The 15,814-nt window shown below is 34.7% G+C and overlaps 1 protein-coding gene across 1 annotated transcript in view; it reads left to right on the plus strand.

The window, feature by feature from the left end:
- LOC120926917 (ephrin type-A receptor 7-like) overlaps nucleotides 1–8,451 on the plus strand; it is a 118,478-nt gene extending 110,027 nt beyond the window's left edge. Inside the window, exons 2-3 of the mRNA XM_040337216.1 lie at nucleotides 942–1,006; nucleotides 5,764–8,451. Of these exons, the coding sequence (XP_040193150.1) occupies nucleotides 942–1,006; nucleotides 5,764–6,474 (776 nt within the window). The 3' untranslated portion in view covers nucleotides 6,475–8,451. The remainder of the gene's footprint in view (nucleotides 1–941; nucleotides 1,007–5,763) is intronic.
- The last annotated feature ends 7,363 nt before the right edge of the window (nucleotides 8,452–15,814 follow it).

The following is a 15,814-nucleotide window of genomic DNA, read 5'->3' on the forward strand; positions in this document are numbered from 1 at the left end:
AATGCTCAGTCTATGCCAATAAATACATTTGTGATGAATAAGGGAATAAGGCTGTTCTTGCATACAGTGTGATGAGTAACAGACGTGTATAGCACAGGCTATCCCCTCTCAGTACACAAGTACTTGGATCCAGGTTTGATGTACCTGGCTGCGCTATAGCGGATACCTACTTGTCTCCGTTATTCCCTCTTTGGACTGCCCCAGAATTAATGTCGGTATATCTTTGAGCCATTAGAACTGGTTTACTGAACAACCGATACTTTAGGTAGAGTTTTTGGAGATATTTCTGGCCTTTTTCTACTATATATGGAACTCTTTTGTATGATCTTCTCAACATATATGTATATGATCCAGATTATTCTAAGATAATGAAATGTATTTTTCTACTATTACTTTCTTCTGCTTGTCCTGAGGAAGCCCAATGGCGAAACGCGTAGACAATGCACAGAGGATATTTTCCATATCATATATCCTATATGTTTTTTTATTGATCTGCTTTGTAAATTTTTCTTTTTTTGTAATAAAATGTATATATTTTTTGATATTCCCATCTTGCCTCTAAAGTCCGACCATCAAGTAACTCCAGTAACTGTTCCTTTTTTGTCTGCTAAATTTACGGATGTGGTAATGTGAGTGCTCCCCCTTTTTCCCATTTTTTTAAGTAACAGACTAATGCAAGTTCAAAAATCCCATTTGCAGCAATGGCTGCTATATTTGTCATTGCCAGGAAAATGCTGAATTAAGGACAATAAGTGCAGCATTTCTGTTATGCATATCAGTCAGTGGAAAAAGCTGTATTTGCGTTGGATGAGATTATGAAATTAGGAAATGTTTGAGTCATGTAATTTGATGCACAAGAAGATAGCTGGTTGTTATATTGCTGTAGCATCAAGAAATGGTTTACAGCATGACATCATTTCTCCTTTTTGTATTAATTTCAGTTATCCTGCTGGATTCCAAAGAATCACAGGCCGAGCTGGGCTGGACTTCACATCCATCTAATGGAGTAAGTGTTGCATTTGATGGGCTGATATGTGGAGGGGTGGTTTGCAGAACTTAATGTGGTTATAGGCAATTAATAATCATCATATAGCAATTTACTAGAATACTTAGGTGACCTGAGCAAATTGAGGATAGATTTAAAAGGATTACATGGTTAAATTGTGTCTACACCTCTGATGTCAATGACCAACTTATTGAATATCTGCTCTTACATAAATAATTACATTCAACCAATCGTTTAATTATCAGTCTTTGCAAACTTGCATTTATTGAATTCAATAAAATATTAATTCATAGTTTGCCTTGAGGTATGTAGACCAAGCTTTAGAGCTTAAAAAGCAATTTTTATTCATACACACGCTTCTTGATCCAACTATGCATTATGTTTTTAAATTATCAATATTTTATACAAACAACGCTATAAGTAGGGCTATTGCCACTATTAGGAAAGGTTAGAATTTTGCAGCGACTTCCATGAGCAGAATAAAACAAAATTCTAACCATTCCCTTTGATACACTGCAGAAACAGTAAAGGAAGGCAACCAGCATTACCCCTGTTTGCACAGCAGTAATAGAAGTATGAACAACCAAACATGCTAAAGAGGGACTTTGTTTTCTGTTGCGAATAGAAGTAGCATTTTGGTGCAGCCCCACTACTCCCTAGAAGTAATAAGGAACAGTGTCATACAATAAACAGGCACTCATAACACGTGAAACTGTATTGCAAACAACTCTGTTGCTTTAACCCTTTTTTCAGAATTTCCTGTATTTCTAAATATAGCTTAGGACATTAAGCAAAAATCCCATACACATGTCAGGGAATTTTTGCCATAACAAAATAATAATTTTAACTTTTTCAAATAAATATGAACAAATATTGGTTTAAATATGTATGATATAAAGAGCTAATTCTCACCCCCTCCAATTAAAAACATATCCCATAATGTGTAGGGTTAAATATACTAGCTGCATTTAGCTGATTTAATGTATGTAACTCTGCTTGTACTTGTCACCATTAACCCAGATGAACCTAAACTGCTCTTGAATCTCTTCTTCTCAAGATAAGCTTATTTTATAGTCTTCACAGACAGAAGGTTATGACAAATACTTTGAGATGCCTCCAGGGTATACATAAAGTTCAGAAGGTGGTATTTCTAGAGAGAACATTTTATGGGAAGCTGCATAGGGATGCGATCAGCACGAGTATAATGCAGAATTTCTTTAGAGAATATGTAGGCCTACAAAATAACCTGTAATGCCAGGTGATTATTTTTGGTTTCTTATTCTACCTAGGCAAATTACAGAGAGCTGACAGGAACTACCATGAAAGAACATTTGTAATTTAGCTTTAAAACCTGGGGCACAATACAATCACAAATATGTGATTTCACTGCTTAAATGTTGATCACAAAAGCTTTTATGGCTTCATCAATTCCTATTGAAAATTTGAGAAAAACACTGCGTGTTTAATGCTCTTATGTCCATGTGTGAGTTCATAGTTTTACAGTCTGGATTCAGTACAATATTTAGTACATTTAGTGTAAGTTATGGCTCACATAATTGTTATTGGATATAAAGCTCTCTCGCAATAGTGGACTACATTAGGAGTGCATATTGGCCCTAGCATATAAAACTTACTGACCACATTTTGCTAACTTCACAGCATGCTAAATAATAGGCATTAGGAATAATTACTACTAGGTATACAATGACCTTGATAAATGAGAACCTTCACAGTCATTTCACTGGCTTATTAAATATATACAATTTTGCTAAATATTTACTTGATAAAATGATAAATAGCGTGCAGCTGGTCTTTGGAAAAACAAAAAATGCTGAAAAAAAATGAAATTTCCAGCTTGCTCATTGTTTTTCACTATAAGATAAAAATGTGTTGAACTCTAAAAGTCTTACACTAGCCCCAACATCATTAACACTAGAATACCCAGTAATTGCCAAATTTGCTGATTAAATTTTGCTCTATTGTGTTGTCTTTTGTTTAGCAACATAACAATGTATATTTGAACCATCTTTTATTCCTGCTGTAAAATGTAAAATAACTTTTCCTGACAAAAATAAAATATGAAATAAACTGTCCACCGTGGGAATATTAGCATCACAGCTATTATCCTAAAAATATAATAGATTGAAATATTGTAATGATATGTTTACCTCAGTGAAAGGGAATTCTAATATATCTAATATCATGTTGTTTTTCATCTACTGTACAATTAGCACCACGATATTAGTTCCACTAATGAAGATATAGATATATAATATGCTAATACAGCAGGAAGCCACTTGTATGTAGTCTAGAAAAGCCAGAATACCCTGGGGGCATCAGAGTTACTGCTCAATGATATACTGTGTATATATATATATATATATATATATATATATATATATATATACACACACACAGTAGATATATATATATATATATATATATATATATATATATCTATATATATATATATATATATATATATATATATATATATATCTATATATATATATATATATATATATATATATATATATATATATATATATATATATATATATATATATATATATATATATATATATTCTAGCTTTTACCAAGGCAGTAAATGAACGGCTGTAATCTATGCTGTCCAAAATCAAGTTGCTTAGACAATGATATGCAAAAGAAAGATAATAAAATGAAGCATATTTTATTTAGAGTGAGCTAACCTCTTGAATCATGCTATCATATACTGTGCATACATTGTATATGCTTTCCTCTGATTTATTTTTGAGAGCTTTGAAAAGAACCATATAAATCAATAGATTTCCCACTATTTAAACATGAACTTGCCAGAAATAACTATCATTGTATTAATGGTTTCCTTAAAGAGAACCAGTTAGCAATGGAAATGTGTTTTCTGGACTTGAATTGTTGAATTTAATTATAGACTGGACATGAATTGTTGTAATAGTATATATAAATATAACATATACATACTGTATAAATACAATTTATATAATTAATTAAAGCTTAACCAAACTTCCAATGTTACAACTGCTGTGCTAAAACATAAATAGATAAAAAACAATATTACTATGGAACAACATTACTATACAGTATTGGTTAATACTAAATCAGAAGCAAACAAATCCTCAAGAAAATAAAATAAACAGTAAAACAATAATATTATATTAAATCAATAAAACAATCACAAAAAATATCCCAACACTTTGAAAATAGTACCACTCAAATGCCCCCCAAACCTGTATCAGTCGAATCAGCATGTAAATAGACTTGTGCAAAAAAGACAGAGTCGGCTTGTCAGGCTTTGGTAGACTTCAACAAATGGTGAACGTCTTTTCACAGATATTGATTCCCTGTTGGATAAATATGAATAAGATGGTAAAAGATGGATTTAGCTCCTGTTCTCCATCTGTAGAGAACTCCTCAGATGTGTTTTGCCCTTTTTAGGGCTTACTCATAGAGGAAATGCCCATCCCATCTCATTCACAGTTATGCAGAAGGTAGGTCACAAATAACATATTCCAAAATACCCTTTGTGATAGTGAATCATAAAATGTACAAACAATATCTGTTACTAATAGCAACTAACATATTTAAATTACTTATGTGTCCTTTAAACTTCACCCCACATAAAACAAGTCAATCTGGATTCAGTGACTGTCAATATTTCAAAAGTCCAGTAAGTACCATCCATTCGCAGTAATAGCAACCAATTATATTCCAACAAAGATCCACCAAGTATTGAAGCATCAATCACACTCTCTGTGTGATTTATATGGGTAAACTCACCAGATTTTACTGACTTTTATATTAATAAAGGGTCAAAAAGCACTTTTTCCTAATTAGACCTTTTCACAGCTCCTTCCGCCAACTTTTCCTACTTAGGAATGGTATATTATCAGTGCTCCACATTAACATATTAGAAATAGAAGAGGGGGATTCTCAATACTGTAAACAGCTTTCTAATGTTATGATTTTATCAAATGGGAGCAAAATCCTATTTTCTGTACTACATGACCAGGATCGATATAGTGGAAAAGATAATTAGGACATTTGAGGAAAAGGGGTATAAAAGAAAGAAATGAGATCATGTTATAAAATAGGAGATGTAAAGGAAGAAACACAAAGGGTCAAGCAGCATTGAATGAATAAAAATGACTTCTTCTTTTCATTTATCACTAACTTTAACAACCATTACAGGGAGATTGAGAAGATTTTTTTATTGAACACTGGCCTATTCTCCAAAGGGTATAAGGTAATAGGACTGCAGTTAAAAAAAACACACACATTATATATGGATAGAGTTCATAAAGGTTCAGGAAACATAAGAAAAGAATAGGCACCTTTAAACAAGTAATTGCGGGGACACTATTAAAAAAATATGGGTTGATAACTTTTATAAAAAATATAAACATTGATTTCAATATTATTAAGTAAGGGTTTTAGGCTTAGTAGATGAGATGCTTTGTAAACGAGATTGTCAATGCATGATTTGTCTTGCATTTAAAAAAATGAACTAACAGGATAGATTTAGATTCTTATAGATGCCCATTCCTGATGTTTTTTCCTTTAGGCACAAGCTTTTTGAACCTAAGTGATTGCCACAGACGTTTGGTTTTCCATGCCTTTGTCTGCAATAAACAATCACATTCTCAGATGTTCCGATTCTAAGAATTGTTTTGTTTTTTCTCTCCATTTAAGCCAACTGCATCCATGCATTGTTCTTATTCTTTTTTATTTTTTCTTAGTGGGAGGAAATTAGTGGTGTTGATGAGAACTACAAGCCCATTCGTACCTATCAAGTGTGCAATGTCATGGAGCCGAATCAGAACAACTGGTTACAAACGGGCTGGATTCTGCGGCGGAATGGACAAAGGATCTTTATTGAGATTAAGTTTACTCTGAGAGACTGCAACAGTATTCCTGGAGTTGCGGGGACATGCAAGGAAACCTTTAACCTTTACTACATTGAATCTGATTATGATCTGGGGAAGAACATCAAAGAAAGCAAGTATGTAAAAATTGACACTATTGCAGCTGATGAAAGCTTTACCCAAGGGGATCTGGGAGAACGTAAAATGAAACTGAATACAGAAGTGAGAGAGATTGGACACCTAAACAAAAAAGGTTTTCACCTGGGATTTCAGGACGTTGGGGCTTGTGTTGCCATAGTCTCTGTACGTGTCTATTATAAAAAGTGTCTCTCCACAGTGCAGAACCTGGCAGTATTTCCGGACACAGTGGCAGAGGCAGCCTTTTCAACACTGGTGGAAGTTAGGGGGACTTGCGTGAATAACTCTGAAGTAGACTTGGATAATCCACCCAGGATGCATTGCAGTGCAGAGGGGGAGTGGCTGGTCCCAATTGGAAAATGTACTTGTAGTGCTGGCTTTGAAGAAAAGGAAGGTAGCTGTACAGGTAAAACTCAGTTTAAAGTTTCTATAGATTCTCTTGACTGACAATGTATTTCTGGTAAATTTCTAAAAGTGAATGTTATATTTTGGTAGCTAATTAGAGATGTCACAGATGATTCAGTAAATAAAACAGATCAATTGCTATAGAACATATCTGCACTGTATACCTCTGTTGATTAACCATTGTCTACAATGAGATCTATATACATACATTTAGATGTATATGCAGGCTTGTTCATGAAGTGTTAAAGAAGGTTTAATTGTCTAGCTTAAGTGTCCAAATGACCAAATCCTTAACCTAGTTGTGGTGCTCTGATGATTATAAACATATATGGGACTTAATTGCTTTAGCTCAATACTAAACTCTGCTTAGTGTCACCCCTAATTCCTACACCATTTACCAACCCAATGCCAAATCTTTAGCAGCCACTAAAAAGGTGACGGGAGGGCATTTTTCTGGTAAAAGACAGAGTTTAGTACAGATACTCTTCGTTTAATGACTTACCTGTTTAATGACCACTCGGACTTATGACCCACTATACAACATTGTATTGTACAGTACAGTTCAGAATTTTCGTTTTTGTTCTGAATTTAGGCAAATTAAAACAACGTTATTGAGCTGGAGTGTTGTGTTCAGACCTTTTTTTCACAATACAGTACAGTACAGTAGTTAAGAATGCTTAAAATATTGATTAATTGTAGTTTAACGACCCGGTCATTGGAACGGAACATTGTCATTAAGTGAGGAGGGCCTGTATTAAATCAAAGAAGTTGAGTTCTAGCATGCAAGTTCTAGTGCACCAAAACTATTTTGTGGATTAATAATAAACTTTCAGCCACTATTTTGTGCCAGTTCATCTTCCATTTTTTTAGTTTATATTCTTAATGCAGAACTGAATTGAAAAATCTATCCTTTCAGTGTTAAATATTTTTTTTTTCCTAGGGTACCTATAAAAAGAACTTTTGCTTACCATCTGCCCCCCCATCATCTGGCTCTCTTCCTTCTGACACTCTGGAGTCAAATCTGCAACTTTTGACTGGAGCACCAAAGAAAGAAGGAACCAGTCGCTCTTTATAGCTGATATTTGCATCCTGTACTCTATGCCTTCTGTGATATCTGTTGGCTATTCATGTATGTACAATCAGCTCACAGTCAATAAAACTTATGTTCAAGTCAAGAGGGAATCAGATGCATGAAAGGAGAAGCCTGGGGGTGTGAGGTATAAAGTAAGTAAAAGTGCTTTTTACAGGTACCCTGTACCATCACTAGCAGTTAACTCTAACCCAAACCCTACTGCAAGGGTAGAATTTTTATTTTCTGGAAGTTCAGCTTTAAAACAGGTGACTGGTTCATTTTAAGCTGCCAGTTAACGCTTCGTGTATTTTAATGCAATTTTAGAACACTGCAATATTTTTTTGATTCCCACTGATGATTTTTTTGCAGATGTTATGAGATAGAAAATATGCACATTTATTATATAGCATATTTTCCCATTCCGTAGGTCTTCAGTGATTTGTGTACAACTGTTGACAGTATATCTAGTAAACTTACTATATTACCTTATTTTGTTGGACACTTAAATGCATTCTGCAGGGCTGCATATGCAATGTCAATGACAAACAAACATTTAAGTAAGATAGTACAGGCATACACACACACATACATGCACATACTTATTAGAGCAGTATCATATTTTACCTATTACAGACCATTTAATCATGATTGTCATAGCTACTACAGATGCAATAGGCAGACATGCACACATGTATATGTGTCATGTGTTATTACTTACCCAATAGGCAGCCGAATGTAGCATATATGTCCTGCATGAAAGTTAATTGTGTCCAGTATAACATGACTGGGTATCAGCCCGTATTTTCGGAAAATATTGTGTAATTAGTTTGCATGTTTATAAAATAACCATAACGGTGTGGGATAATAATGAACGTTAGATGAATCACTTTCTATTAGAAAATGTGTAACGTCTACTTTCAACTGCTTAGTCCTTCGGCAGTAGTAACTACTACTGGGTATATGAAGTAATCCACTGCCAATTAATATTATTATGGATTTGAACACTTTTTTGTAAAGAATAAGTGCTGGTTCACACAGGAATGGCTTCAAAGTTGTCCGACTTTGAAGCCACCCGGTACAGCATGACTTTAGCGCGGATTACAAAACGACTTCTGTATAGAAGTCAATGTTAACCACTCTGAAGTTGCCCCAAAGTAGTGCAGGGACCTTTTTCTAAGTCGGAGCGACTTGAGTCGCTTATATTAGAATGGTTCCATTGCAATGCATGGAGCACGACTTGTCAGTCGGCTAAGTCGCCTGACAGGTCGCCCTTGTGGGAATCGGCACTTACGGAAAATTAGTCTTCTGTGGATGAAACAACCCAGTACATCATGTGTACAGAATTCTATCCTGATGACTGTAGGGCTGTAAGAATGCAGCCTAACTTTTAAGAAAAATACCTACCAGATGCTTGTGGACACCAGACTCTTCTGCATCTGTAATGCCCCGGGAGGTAGTACAAGAATAAAAAAAGTGCTATGTGTAACTTACTGAGGGGAGAAACTTTGTTTCTACTGCTTCCTTCTTAAACTGTTATAGTATTCCACTGTAAATGTGCATTCTGCTAGAAATAATACACAACCCATTCTCTCTTGCTCGCCCAATTATTAAAATATATTAATTAAAATGACTACATAGGGTCCTGAGGGGAGACCGTGTTCTGTATACCTCTTAAGCTTGCTAAAGGTTGGAAGTTTACACTATGAATTTGAGTTTGATTCAGATTAAATCTATTAACAATTCACAGTACTCATAACTGTGTCATAAGATTCTAGAAGATTTCCATTGTGTATTTCTGTTGGTTAGACAAAAAGGGGGAAAAGGGAAGGAAAGAGGGTGCGGACAGTTGCTGAGGCTGTCCTCCAACACACTCAAACCAAAAAGGGGGAGACTACTGTTGGTTGATAAATCCGAGATGATAACATAAAACCTTTACCAAATAAATATACTGTTCACTTTGCAAATGAATTTTCACTTTTGTAAGCTAATTTTTTCTTAGTTTAGTAAAAGGATGAAATTCACTTTGCAAGTAATACCCAATCACACGCAAGGCAAATAAATAAAAAAAAAACACAATGTTTTTGCCTGCACATGATTTGCTAATGGAGGACAGCAACGCTTCACCAAGCTAAGAGAAAAATGAAAATTCTCTTGCCAAGTGAACAGTTTGTTTGCCTCCAATAAATCAACCCCCTAGAGTCCTCATAGTCCAATTGAAACATGGTAGAATAGATTTACTAAAGACAAATAGACTGTTCCCTTTAAATGGGTAGCTGTACATTGCAAGGGAATTTTCTCCAGAGCCGAGTGCATTTACAAAGAATAGTGATTCAGTATAGGGGAAAAGAATGTATGTTTGCACATAATTTGATGGTGAAAATCAGCAAAGCTTGACCTCATGCATTAACTGCTGGGGAAAATTCCCTTGCAGAGTGAACAGTCTATTTTTCTTTAGTAAATCAACCCCTATATCTCTCCTAGTGCAGTAGAGCTCTTAGTACTGTAAGAGCTTTTGTTACACATATTGTTAAAGAGATTTTCTATCAGAAAGAATAAAGGAATCATGCACATGGGTTTGTTTTGTTTTAACAAACCATTGAATGTAGTAGGAAGTATAGTGTTGTATTTCTAAAAAAGCTTATTTATTACCATGTGTCTTTTTTAACAACGGTTTACTGCAATGGTAAGTGTGTAATAGAATACTTTTTTTCTCACAATTAGAAATTATAGAAATGTAAAGCAGTTCAATAGATACAAGCATACACTTTAATTTTTTTTTTTTAAATCAGCATTGTAATAGCAACACAAACAATGTTTTTTTTTGACAGTCCAATATAACCTTATTGGAAAAATCTTCTTTTGAGTTTGTGCCTGTTTGGCTGGCCATCTCTTTCATCAGATTCCCCTTTGCTGATTCATTAGGTTTACTTTTGCTTCTCTAAAGACTACATACCCCATGTTACTTTGCTATCTTTTAGCAGTGGTGATGTGGTGTGTTTCCTGTACTGACTGCACCTCTTGAATCTCATCCTCTCAGCTCCTATGTGTTTCAAACAACAGGCTCTGTGAAATGTGTGACACAAAAGTGCATATTCACACATTATAGTAAATACGTGTCACTGCATTGAAGGACGCGTTCCTAAAAAAGTACACTTTCAGACATCATTTGTATTAAAAGTAGGTTAGAAATAATTGCAATTGGAAATGAATACACAATTTTCAATTTTGACCATAGATACATTTTCCCTTATAAACAAAATGCTTATAAGCTCTCAACCAATGCTTGTATCACTCCCTGGGGTACCAGTAGTATGGAAAAACCTTAGATCTAACAGCATCAGACTGGTTTATTTGGTGTAAGGGTATAGGTCAAATTTCTTTGATTTAGCCTGGAGAGGAACATAACATGCTTATGTCTCAACAATCAAATGGAAATGTACTGCCTATATACCAGTGTGCTAGGCTCCTTTTTTTACATAACCTCTAATGACATACAAATATTTGTTTTCAAATGAGTATTACTAAACTAGGTATTTGCCTTGCAATATCATATTTTCTTGAGCAAGTTCGAATTATCTATCAGGCCTCGTACACACGACCGAGAAACTCGTCGTAAATGAAACATTGTTTTCCTCGACGAGTTCCTTGTCAGGCTTGTCGAGAATCTTGACAAGCTTTCTTTGCGTACACACTGTCAAGACCAAATCTCGTCGTTCTCAAACGTGGTGACGTCCAACACATACGACGGCACTATAAAGGGGAAGTTTGATTCCACTGGCACAACCCTTGGGGCTGCATTTGCTAATCTAATGTTACTGTGTGTTAAGGAAAAGTTTGGTAAGAGACGATTCACGCTTTTCAGTCTGTTTCAGCGTGACAAATGTGCTATCTCCATTATAAACGCTACTTTTACCAAAGGTGCGCTCCCGTCTCATACTTTATTCTGAGCATGCGCGGGTTTCTAAGCATACACACGAACGTGTTTCTCGTCGAAAACCAGCCCGACGAGGAACACGACGAGGAAATTGAGACTCCCGACGAGGAAAAAGAGAACTTGTTCTCTTTTTTTCTCGTCGAGTTCCACGTCAGTTTTCTCGCCGAAAAACATACACACGACCGTTTTCCTCTGCAAATAAGCTCTGGCACCAAGTTTCTTGATTGATTATGTCGAGGAAAACGGTCGTGTGTACAAGGCCTAAGATTTGTAACCAAGAAAAATGGAACCCCACAATAATAATAATTTGGTTACTCCTGCAACTAACTAGGAATCACATTCCAAAATGGTTTCAAATCTGTGTTTAGAAGTGGACTGCTACTGACTGTGTATGCCACTGTTGCTCAAGTGCTTCCCACATTGTCACCATAAATCTTGAAGGGTTTCTATTCACTTTAAGCCTTAAACCCAACTATCAGCATTTGATCCTACCTCAGTTGTTGCTATATTCCTTTATACGTCTTGTAGGCTTGATAACTGTTTATTTACATTTGCAGTATTGCAAATATACGGTATTATTAAGGTATCAATAGTGAATTAACCATATCAACCAACTACACTGCACTTTTCTGTTTTGAAGTTAGTAAAATGTTTATTCGGATTGGTTGTTCTGTACAGTAAATTATATGTGGTTGCTATACACTTTTGCTCTTTGCTTTGTAAAAGGAGCCTAATAAAGTGCATAGCTAGCTGAAAAAATAGCTGGGTGCTCGCTGAACCAAGATTCTAAGACTAGCTCAATTACATTCCCAGAATGTTTTTAAATTTTTCAGTTTCCATTTAAAAATAATGCTAAGAGAAAATATGATTTGTAACCCATCACAATTATTTAAAAAAAACATGTCTATGAGTTGAAATTATGTTGTGAATGGTTAGATGGAAACTACACTTAATTGTTGTTTGCACAATGCCATCACATGAAGCCTTATGTATTAAAAATGGACATTCTTTTTTTACCAATTCCAATATTGTTACATAAAAATAAGCATTTGTACAGCAGTTTTTTACTTTATTTAATTTAATAGAACAATGTTATTTCTCCAACAAATGCAATTGATCTTTCTCAATGAATGTTATTATTTTATTTATTTTGCAAAATACGTATTGTAAGCACCTTGGGATCAGCCTGTTGAGAATGCTCCTAGCTGTGATTGTAACCATAGAAAAATAACACCAATGAAAAAATGTTAATGCAGATATTTGGTTAATCATTTTTAAAAAGTGCTCTTGAAACAAGTGAAACAAAAACTTTCTAATTTCCCTGTGTACCGAAACACATGTTATCTTTTTTTACATATTAAAATAAATGGTATTGTTACTTGATGAAAGCATATTTTAAAGTCTCATTTTCTTTTGTTAATATTTACACTGTTATGTATAGAAAAAAATAGTACTTTGACAGGTAGTTTGGTGTGCTAAATTAATATATTTCCATAAAGGAAAATATTACCTTCTTCAACATGACCTGGTTCTTCTCAAAACTCTACTGTTCTAGGTGGTCAAACCATTTTACATTTTGTACATTTGTTGAGTGAAAATTGTTCATATGCCCCTCTTTTACTACTCTATGATCTTTTGTAAAAAACAGTGTGTAGATTTAACAAATAGATGTGATATATGGTGTTTATGGACATTTTTCCACTACTGAATCTATACACCTGTAAGCATAAATTATATTTTAGACATGTGCGGTTCATTTAGTTCCAAATAAATATTCGTACAAATTTGATATATCCCAATACCCGAAATACAGTATAAACTAAGTTTACCGAATATTTCAAATAACAAAGCTAAATTTGTTCAAATTTCCAAAATTCTAATCAAATTTTACATTGAATCCCAGTCGAATTTGAACTGTAAACATGTTTGAGTACCATTTTGAAATAATGCTATTTTAGTTAAGTCAAAGGTGATTAAAGCGTCATTGTAATCATTTGATGAAGATTTTTCTTTTGTTTGTTCACTTTGACACATTCAAATTGAAAACAATTTTTTTTTTGATTCGGCTGATTCAAAATTTATCGATTCAAGATGGTTGCATCGAAAAAATGTATAAATTCGAAGAAAATTTGAAAAAGACATAAAAAGAATTCCGAATATAATTTCTGAATACGAATCCCGAATATGATTTAAACTAATGAACCAAACAAACGAAACAAAATACCTAGATTAACTAATCTAATCTAAACAAAACAAAACAAATTTTTCTTCCTGAACATGTCTACATTTAGCTTGTTTAGTTAAGATTTGAAAATTAAAGATAAAAGCTGAGTGATTGCCATGCACAACTGTCCAGATTCTGTATACACCGGATAAATTCCCCCTACTGTGTTTATTTAAAAAACATCTCAACACTTTAATTCACTGGAGAAGTTAGAACATGTTTTGTCCCCCACAAGTGGAAAACAATTGAGGCATCAGTGAGGAAAGGAGAAATGTCCAGTTTGAGTTAGTACACTAATTTACTTAGCAGTAAGCACACCCCTGGCAATATATGACAACAAATATGATTGCACTGGAACATACATTTACAACATGTTTAGATTTTTCTAATTTTTAAAAAATATCAGCAGCTTATAGAAAGGGTGGTTGTAATTTTTTATATAACAGAAACAGATAATGATCTGCAATATTTGTTTGCTGGTGAATATTAGGGGCACATGTAATATTAGAAGCATCAAAGGGATCACTAAGGAGACAAGTTCATATCAACATGCCCACTTCAGCCTTCATAGCCACCTTTTTATCTGCCAAATTATTCCTCATTCTTGAAAGTGCTTAAACTTATGACAATTCCTTTTAATACACAGAAGAGTTTATATGAATTGAGCATTTCATGATATTTACTTTACCAGCCAAGGATCTCTATGTAAAGTCACACTAGATCAATGAAATTGCACAAGAATCAAGTGATGTTTTTGCACAAGAATCAGGTGATGCACAAGAATCAGGTGATCTACCAAATAACCTGTTAACATTATAGCTACTCTCAAGCCACTCTAAGTGTAGTTCATCTAAACAGACCACATGATTTGAAACCATAGACACATTCCTTTTGAGGAATTAATTTACTGTCTTGCTGTTGCCTGCACATTGCAGAACTGCTGCAGTTTACATCTGGCATGCTGACTTTTTTTTAAAACACATGACAGATAAGCTTTAACACCCCTAGTTAATTGAAATTGGAACTAACATTTTCCTTCTTGTAAGAAAAGAAATGGCTGCACATCCAGGAATTCAGATTGCCTTTTATTTGTCCAAAGTGATAACACCAAAGACACCAAAACAAGATCACATTACGCGTTTCACACAAACATCTTGTGCTTAATCATGATGATTAAGCACAAGATGGTAATGATTAAGCACAATATGTTTGAGTGAAACGCGTCTACGTGACCTTGTGTTGGTGTCTTTGGTGTTATCACTTTGAACAATAAAAAGCAATCGGAATTCCTGGATGTGCGGCCATTTCTTTTCTTACAAGTTTCCCACAGAGGTGGGCCAGGGCTGGCACTCAAGATATTCCACCTCAGGTTATCATCATACACCTGGAGCAGCGGCTCTTTTTCTTTGAACATTTTCCTTCTGATCAAATTAAAGCCCAAATTTATCATTAAAAACAAATCAATATTTTGATGCATCCATGCATATTCTGGTAAGCTCAGCTTTTTTTTAGGCCCCAGACTTAGAGGTATTGGCAAAATCAGGATGGTTAATAGGTACAGTTGCCTGAATAGAGAGATGTAGCAGCTAACTAAAGTTGTGCTAGGAGAGGTAGCTCAAGGTGAACCTGCCATGTCCAAGAAATGTGTGTACTTACATCTCTGATAAAGTGCAGGCACCTTGTGATGCTTACAACTAACTGTGCTTATCTTCAATTCAGTTCCTGTGGGTTCAAAGAGGGACTTCAGTTCTGTGTCCAGGTGGTATGCTGAAAGCGACCTCTTTGCATGTGGGGTTTAAGCTCTACAATCTCCTGGCATTCCAGTATAATTAAAAGCAAAAATGGTTTAAAGCTTTGGATAAAGTGAAGAGGGATTAAAACACCTGTCCATTTTTAATGCTGTCTATGTTCCTGTTAGGGAGATTCACTCTCTCTATTTGTCCAGTTATAATCAAAAGTGAAGGTAGAAGAAACTCTCATATGTTGGGTTGTCCCCAGAAAAGTACTAGATTGGAAACCTTCCAATGGGGACACATGTTCTGGTGACCTTAAGTGGAGGACGACTCAAGGGATTGTCTTAATTTACAGGGATTTCCTCTCCCTTCCTGCTGTGGCTATTGGACAGGAAGTGAAGGGAAATCTCCCTACTGGG

Source organism: Rana temporaria, chromosome 2 (assembly GCF_905171775.1).
Source record: "Rana temporaria chromosome 2, aRanTem1.1, whole genome shotgun sequence".
NCBI lineage: Eukaryota > Metazoa > Chordata > Amphibia > Anura > Ranidae > Rana > Rana temporaria.